This window comes from Chrysochloris asiatica, unplaced genomic scaffold (assembly GCF_000296735.1).
Source record: "Chrysochloris asiatica unplaced genomic scaffold, ChrAsi1.0 scaffold00095, whole genome shotgun sequence".
Classification (NCBI taxonomy): Eukaryota; Metazoa; Chordata; class Mammalia; order Afrosoricida; family Chrysochloridae; genus Chrysochloris; species Chrysochloris asiatica.
The window spans coordinates 232,120-241,369 of record NW_006408613.1 but is presented as its reverse complement, the minus strand read 5'-3'; the positions used below and the strand labels follow the sequence as shown (position 1 = coordinate 241,369).

Sequence of the window (9,250 nt, the reverse complement as noted above, 5' to 3'; positions counted from 1 at the left end):
ACATTGGACTTTTTTGTTGTGACATTAACTGTAATCCCCTCAAAGTCTTATCAGTCTCTACCTGATCAGTAAGTCTTGCACTTTTTTTTATGGTTTTATGATTGGACTCTACATTTTTCTCCCATTGTGTCCATGATTTTCTATTGTGATCCATATCTGAGCGATGGGTAGTAGTAGCTGAGTACCATCTAGTTCTGGTCTCAGGCTAGAAGAGCTGTGTGTGGTTTGTGTGGTCCATTAGTCCTTTGAACTAATTGTTTCACCGAATGTTTACTTTTGTCCATTCTTTGCTCCAGATGGGAAGAGACCAATAGTTGTATGTTAGAACCATTTTAATATTTTTACTACTTCTCTTATATACTTCTTTCATACAATTTACCATATGCTTTCTTCCATTATTGTGATTAGTTTACATATAATTCCTCTCACACTAGATTGATTGAAATCTCTTAAAAGTAGGATGAAAGCTACATCTTTGTCCTCCCCAAAGCTATAGAAGAATGTGTCTTGCAGAATAGTTGATTATTATATGAAACATCAACTACATTAGCACTTTGCTACTTAGTCATAATCTCTTTTTATGAAAAGCAGAATTCTAAGAGAGATTCTCATGAAAATGAGTGATAAAAATAGGGTAAAGACAAAAATTGACTTTTTGAAAATTTGAAGATTTTTTTAAGTCTATTGAAAATCTCTTTATGAAATCCTGATCTCCCAGAAATGCACTATAAAAGTCTTTGGAAATATAAATTTGTTGGGATTTAAGAAAAATATGCTTATTTTGGTCTCACTTCAAGTAAGCAAGTCATTTAATTTTTTGGATGGAATGAAAAAGAATATAAATCAAAAACCTATAAAGACAAATCTTCAATTTGTAAATTGAAGAAAGCATCTTATGAATGAGAACAGACATTTCATAAATGATGACAATGAAAATTTGCCTTATATATTTAGAAGACAAGCACATAGTTCACCCTTTTAAGTATTCATTTGTTATTCTAGTTGACTCTAAAGTTTAACAGAGTAGCTTGATTTCTTAACAATAATATTCAATAGTTACTTAGTTATAATTTTAATTGAATTACAATAAAAATATTTACTTTTTGAGCCAGAGTTCGGCAGGACTGGTGTAGATGATGGCTGTGGCCTTGACAATGGTTTTGGAGGTGTTTCTTTAGCCTGGGTGGAACCAAAAAGATAAATTCATGTAATCTGTTTTTTACCTAAGAACATATAAGCTTATATTTTATTTTAATGAATATATATCATAAATTTTATCCCATGCAGTTATTAATGAAGCTTGCAGGTACTCTTTGGGCCCATATGCAGACATGGTAAGGGCTATCTTCTTTACCTGGAAGCTGACTCCAAATAGGCTCATCTGTCAATCTACACCTGATTTAGGGGAATTTTAGATACAGTGATATGGTGCTTATTTTAGCAGTAAACTAGGAAAGGCAGGCACAAATTTGAACACTTTATGCTTCAGCTTCCATTCAGTGCAACAAGGGTCAAATCAACTTGAAAGAATGTTGTGGAACTAGATGAAAAATGCACATAAAACCCTTGGTGCTTAGAGCCTGACATATAGCAGGCACTCAGTAGCTATACAACAACAAATATAAAGTACTATCCTTTAAGAAATTTAATCATAGAAAACAAACTATCCTTGAAATTTGTATAGATGAAATGTCAAGGTTGTTTGGTAGTAGTCAAATGTATGGTAGTTTCACAAGAAAATTATATAAATGAAATCAAGCAGTGTTTAATCTGCTACCAGGAACTCCATATCAAGATACAGAATATTCTGTATAAAAAAACTAACTTCCTTGGATAATTGAGAGAGACATAAAAAGCAAACATTGCAGAAACCTTGCTCCGCTCCCTTTCTGCTTTTCTTGCATTCATTCGTTGTTCTTCATTTTCATACTTTTCAGTAAAGGAATCAAGAATCTCATAAAGATCTTCTGCTTGAGCCGGCCGTGGTAAATCTCCAAATAAAATGTCATAAGCTCGAATATCTTGACAATAAAATCTAACAAGAAATATCAGATTGAAGACATTTGTTATATAGACATAAGATTTTTTCTAGCACTGACTATATGTATGTATCTTACACACATACAGATATGTAATATATACCACACTCCAAACACCAACCACAGCCCATACCACATGTTCCACTTCTTATCTTCCCTCCAAGCCCATCCCTAAGGATCATCATGATATATATCCTTTCTCTATTAATGTAAAATGAACATCCACTTAAACATAGAAACATTTACATACTCATATTGGCTAGAAAACAAATATGAAATGACATGGATACTATATTTATAAAAACTTAAAAAATGAAAATGTATAAAAAACTATATTCTTTTATATGTCCATATATATGTATATAAAGTGCCTATATATGTGTATTTTAATATATAAATATATATTGTTGTTAAGTGCCAGTGAGTCAGTTCTGACTCATAGCAACCTTATGTAGGGGTTCTGAGGAGTGATTGGTGTGTTTGAATCACTGACCTAGTGGTTAACTTCCTAGTGTGCATCCTACAGCACCACCTCAAGACTTCTAAATATATAATAGCATTTCTCAAATTAATAAAACCAGAAGTAAAAATTTATCTCTTGATTTTATTAAATGAATTCAACAAATTTACTTTTCTCCAATTCTTGTTACTTATTAATGCACCAGACTGCAAAGTTGTTTGAACTACAAGGTCAGTAGTTCAAGCTAACCAGCTGTTCTCCTATACAGGTTTCACTAAGGGTTGGAACTGGCTTGACGGCACTTCACAACAACAACAATTATTATGAAATGTATTATTCAATTCATGAGTACATGAGTACATGTTGTTGTTGTTAAGCGCCATTGAGTCAATTCCAACTCATAGCAACCATGTATAGGGTTTCCAAGGAGCAGCTAGTGAGCTTGAACCACCGACCTTGCCTTTTAAACCAACCTTGCAGTCCGGCATATTAACCCACAGCACCACACCAGGACTCCACATGAGTACACAGACATGGGGAAATTATAGTAATGGGTATGCTTTGCTGTAAATGATGAAACATGTGTCAACCACCAGCTGTGTGTTAGTTCTATCAGGCTTGAAATTAGTGGGATTACTTCCAGGTTCTGGAAATAGTTGAGTCAGTTTTACAATTTTAACTTTTTCTGGGTGTTCATAGATATTTTAGTGACAATTTGAAAGAACTGCTTTGGGAAAACTTAGCCAAACATCAGTGTATAGTGGAAGCTCCTCTTTGCTTCTCTGGATATTTTTTAATCTTTTTAAAATCAAGAATGGTCTCTATTTAATATGGAGGAAAGGCAAAGGGAGGCTGAAATCATAGGAAACCTTTTACAATTTTGATTTTGATTGACCCACAAGTTAAAACTGGTTTCTCTTTATGAATGTTTGGAAAATACACTTAATACAATGCATCCCACTAACATAATAGTATTATTGTTGAGTGCTGTTGAGTTTGTTCCAACTCATAGGAGCTCTCTATGAGCAGTTAGTGTGTTTGATCTGCCAATCTTGTGGTTAACAGTTCAGTGTTTATCTTATAGAGCTATACCAGGAGTTCAGTAACATAGTATTATGTAGCCATTAATGTAAGTTTATCTCTTTTACATAAGTGAAAAAAAAAAGAATTTATAATTGAATATATATTACAATTATAATTATATATGACTGTTCCGTGAGAGAAAGATGAGGCTTTCTGCTCCCGTAAAGATTTGCAGCCTCAGAAACCCTGTACAGGGTCGCCATGAGTCAGAACCGACTCCACGGCACATAACAACAACAACATGACATAATAAAGAAAAAATTATGGTTAGAAAAATGTTTGGAAAGTAATAAATGAAAATGTTTATAATGTGATAATCTTAAAGGTATAGAATTTATTTCCATATTTTTCTTTATAATTTTTAACTTTTCTATACTGGAAATTACTGTTATATTGAAAGAATATCTGATAAAATGTTTGGATAAAGACATGCAGAGTTGCAAACTGTTGTATTAAAATAACATATATATTTACCTGTAAACTCTTAAAACATTGAATTGGTGAAATATTATTTTCCCATCATACTTCCTTTAAATTAGTTAAATGATTTTAGCTTGAACTTACTTTCGATTAGTTTCTTTCCTTTCAATCAAACAACTACCTTCTAAAGATATACCAGCAAACAGTCCTCTTGATTTACAGTATGTAAAGACAGCAGCAGAACTTCTTAAGGCTAGATTTCCTTCCAAATTCCTGTAAAATAGAAGATATTGAGTCACAGAACCATGAGAGATTCTAAAACCTAAAAATACTTAACTTTTAACTCAAAATAATTATATTGTACTTTATTTAATTATTTTTAAAAGTTTCGTATTTTATATGTTTCACTTTAATTAGGATGAGCGCTGGAGGAAAAGCAGAACACAAGCAAGGGTAAACTAGTGCTACATAAAATTAGTCTGTGGAGGGGCAGGGTTGTGGGTTTTGGAGTCAGTTCAGACTCATAGCGACCCTCTATAGGGTTTCCGCAGCCCTAAATCTTTATGGGAGCAGCAAGCCTCTTCTTTCTCCTGTAAATGGCTGGTAGTTTCAAACTGCTGACTTTGAGGTTAGCAGCTCAACTTGTAACCATTACGCCACCAGAGCTCCTTAAAATTAGTATAGAAAGAAGTAATAATATAGAGGAAATATAACACAGGAAAAAATCACGTAAAGCTAATATTTTTTAACTGGATATCAATTGTCTAAAACAGAGAAATATACTTTAAGAATACTGAAAGATTTGGGTTGCTTGACAATTATCAAGCATTCTAGAAATAATTTTCAGATTATTTTACTGCATAACTTCTATAAACAGTCTGGGTTTAAGATATTTCTACATTGCTCAGGTAACTCAAGAATATTCTTTATTAGAAAAGGAAAATATACTTAAACATTGTAAATATCATGGAAGTAAATCACAACCATTTTTAGTTTCTATTATTCAGTTGGAACAAAACCTTTTTATTTCCTAGTCAATGCTATATTTTGTCAGTTAATAACATTTGACTTGTCTTGGTTCCCTCAAAGTCTGAAGGCAAATTGTTTGTTCAATTTCAGTAGGTACAAGGACCTGTGTTTCTGAAATATTTTGCTTCTTTCTGTGTGTTCAGGTTCAAATATTCTAATTTGATTACATTTTTTTGGGTATTCTTATTTTACTTACTCATACTACTGAAAATCCTCTTGGAGTAAACAAGTATATAAATCGTAACTTGTTCCATTTCATTTTAGTTCACATTTTCATTTATTGAGAAATAATATGTAGTGTTTAGACCTTAATTATACTATTTTGAACACCAATAGGTATCTAGAATGTATCTTATAGTACTCACCTTCCCATGGGTCCAACGGCCACAGTGAAATTCCCGCCAAGAGTTAGGTTGCCACCTTTTGCAAAAGCTTCTACTGCTCTATCATAATTCAGAATTATTACCAAATCCGATACCTAAAATGTAGAAACTCATTTGTTTAAGCATAATTATATCTATCATTTAAAATATTTCTTGACTAGAATTCAAATATATATATATGTATGTATATATACAAATATTCGCTTCACAAAGTAGGAAACAAAGACTTACAGTGCTTTAGTCACTTGCCAACATAGCAAGCAAGTGGCAGAATTAGAATATATATAAACAAGAATTTCAGTGTAGACAGAAATAGGAAAAAGCTCTATTTAATTTTGCGCTGAGGATGTAAGCCATTATGATTGCCACAGGTAATTGCAACAAATAACTTTTGAGCATTTTCCATGTGGCATATTATGATGTTTACACACATTTTCTACTTTAGTCTTCTCCACATACTTGTGGTGTTGGTGGTTATTCTGAGATTTAGAGAAGTTAAGTAAACTGTCACTAATGATAACTAAAAGCAGATGAAACATGGGCCAGAAAGATCAAGTGTTCCTTAACCTCTTCAAACTTAACAATACAAGAAACCCGTGTCCAAAGAATTTAGAACATGTAATAAGGTCAAGGAACTAAAGGTACTAAGGATCTTAACCATATTTTGCACAGTTATATGCCCTGACAGGAGTCCTGGTATGGCACTGTAGGTTAAGCACCAGACTGCTAACCATAAGGTCAGTGGTTCAAACCTACCACTGCTCCTCAGAAACCCTATATAAGGGTCACTATGAGTCAGAACTGACTCAATGGCACTTAACAGAAACAACAGCATGTAATGTCAAAGCCATGTGCCCACTACTAATAAATTGCACAGTATACCATTATTCTAGCTTTCAGAAGTTTAAAAATATAAGGAACGAAAATCAGTTGCCATTAGTTAAAAGCTACATTATTGTTATTGTTAAATGTCACTGAGTTGATTCCGACTAATAGTGACCCTGTATTTGCTTTCCAATACTTTAAAAAGTCTTTCTAAGAGCAGAAATCTTCATTCGTCAAAAAAAAAAAAAAAAAAAAACTGGAATGAGATTAAATTGAATCCTCAAGGACTGTCAACACAGAGAAAGTATTTGGCCTCAAAATCATGATCTCAATGGTAAAGTCTAAATTAGAATGAAAAAAAAAATAGCATGGTCCATCAAAAAGAGAAGGCAGTATGGGCAAGAGCATAATCCTAGGGTTTGCAGAGTCTAACTCCACTTCTCAGTAGCTGTGTGACCCTGGATATCCGATCTAGTCTTTCGATGTCTGATCTTTTATATTTAAAAGCTGTAAAATAGTATCTACCATGCTGAACTATTAAGAAGATGAGATATATGGCAAGTATACCTGGAAAAGAGAAGGTAAAATTGCATGATGCCAAGAGTTTGGGCTCAAAATTGAAATTATCTGGTTGTGGATTCTAATTCTACCACTTGCTTGCTATGTTGGCAAGTGACTAAAGCACTGCAAGTTTCTGTTTCCTTTTTTGTGAAGTGGATATAATAATAGCAACCACATTTATAGGGTAGTTTACTGGATGAATTGAGATCATTTGCAAAACCTAGCCCGTTCCTTTATTCAGCAAAACAGCACTCGAGCAGGGGAAGGGGTCTCAGGTAGCCTCTTGCCCTGTCCTCTCTAGCTCTCAGAGCCCTCTCAGGCTTTGTTCCCTCCATCCCTTTCTTTCTCCTTCCTCTGTTTGCTCTATTCTCCCATCTGTGTGTTTGCTCTTCCTCTGTATGATGTCTGTTCTCCCTACCTCTGATGTCGGGGAGGTCCTTATGTACTACTACAGAACAAAGAAGATATCTTGCCAAATAGATTGAAAGGTTATATAACAGTGTGACATCATTCTAATACGGTGGCCTGCAGGGCAATGACTTCACATTCACTGATTTCCATTGGGACCACCAACTTATCCTTGGTGGGAAGAAGAGCTATCTTCAGTCTCTGGCTAGGGCCACCTGGCCCCAACAGCTGAGAAGTCCACTGGTTCTTGGTTTTGTTGCAGCTGCTCCTCTGCTACTCCTCTGTTGTGATAGTTTTCTGTCTCTGGGTGAAGAGGATTAATGTGCAGGTATCTTGAAGTCCAAAGGACGAGCTCCACTCCTGGCCTTTCTTCTATGATGTAAGTGAGATATCTACTCCTGCTCCTGAGGTGGCTCATTTTAGACTCATGCTAGAGTTTCAAGTTTTTACAATTACAATGAACTCTGCTAAAATCCACAGCTGAATCATTTCACTCTATCTATGTTGTTTGGTGGGAATTACAGACAATGGATAGAAGACACATTAAATAAGTCACTACACTGCACACATATCCTCTTCTGAATCCGGCTTCAATTTCTAACAGCTTCTTGTTGATGTACTGCTGTAACCACTTTTTAATTATCTTTAACAAAATTTTACTTGCATGTGATACTAATGATATTGTTCAATGATGTCTACATTCCATTAAGTCTCCTTTCTTTGGTTTGGACATAAATATAGATGTCTTACAATCAGTTGACCAGGTAGCTGTCTTCCAAATTTCTTGGCATTGATGAGTTAGTATCAGTTTGTTGAAACATTTCAATTTATATTCCATCAATTCCTGGACCCTTGTTTTTCACCAATGCCTTCAGTTTCAGTTCAGTTTGAATTTCGTCTTTCAATAACATAGGTACTTGATCATATGCTACTTCCTGAACTGACTGAACATTGACTATTTCTTTTTGGTATAGTGACTATGTATGCATCTTCTTTTGATGCTTCTTGCATCACCAATATTTTGTTCATAGGCCCTCAAACCCACTGCCATCAAGTCTATTTTGAACCACAGTGATCCTACATAGGGTTTCAGAGGCTATAAATATTTACAGAAGCAAAAATCCTCATCTTTCTCCCGAGACCAGCTGATGGGTTTAAATTGCCGACCTTGTGGTTAGCAGTCCAGTGCTTATCCTACAGTGCCAGCAGATCAATTCTTTTAGTACAATGACTCTGCGTATTCTTTCTAACTTCTTTTGATGCTTCCTGTATTGTTCAATATTTTGCCCATAGAGGCCTTCAATATTGCAATTTTTTATGTAGCACATGAAAAGTTGGCATGCATAATGATTGATACATACAATTTTTTATGTAGCACACTTGTTGCTACTGTTGTTAAGTGCCATCGAGTCGATTCTGACCCATAGCGACCCTGGATAGGGTTTCTGAGGAACAGCTGGTGAGCTTGAACCACTGACATTGCAGTTCAAACGACTTTTGCAGTCTGACGCATTACCCCACAGTGCCACACCAGGACATACACACTTAGAACATATAAATTTCTAGCCATGACCTAGTAGATATTCTAGTTGCTATATTCTCCTTCTGTTTAGTGTATCATAGAAGTCCTGGTATAGCACTGAGGGTTAATGCACTGGAAAGCAAAGTCAGTTTGAATCACAAGGTTGGAGGTTCAAGCTCACTAGCCACTTCTCTGAAATTGTATACAGAGTCACTATGGATTGGAACTGACTCAACAGCACTTACCAACAACAAATATAGTTAAGGCAAAATTTAAAGAGGCAATTTAAAAAAATCATTTAATTTTCTGTCTGATCTTATTCAGGTCTTCTGAAATAAGAGTAAGATGACCCAGTATTCTTTCGTGATGCCAATAATTAGATAAAGAATCAGGTCAAAAACAATATGGAGGCTTATAATAGCAGTATGATATCCATAGGCCTGTTATTTTTTTCTACAGCTTTGAATGAAAAAAGAAACATTTTCTGCAAGAAAACAGAAGCAAATATCTGGAAGTCTCT

At 34.6% G+C, this 9,250-nt stretch overlaps 1 protein-coding gene across 1 annotated transcript in view; it reads right to left on the bottom strand.

Moving 5' to 3' along the window:
- The window catches only part of SH3YL1 (SH3 and SYLF domain containing 1), a 117,437-nt gene that overhangs the window by 41,914 nt on the left and 66,273 nt on the right, over positions 1-9,250 (bottom strand). Inside the window, exons 6-9 of the mRNA XM_006866717.1 lie at positions 5,397-5,509; positions 4,147-4,275; positions 1,867-2,035; positions 1,101-1,179 (exon numbers count right to left, since the gene is read on the bottom strand). Coding sequence (XP_006866779.1) covers positions 1,101-1,179; positions 1,867-2,035; positions 4,147-4,275; positions 5,397-5,509 — 490 coding nt within the window. The remainder of the gene's footprint in view (positions 1-1,100; positions 1,180-1,866; positions 2,036-4,146; positions 4,276-5,396; positions 5,510-9,250) is intronic.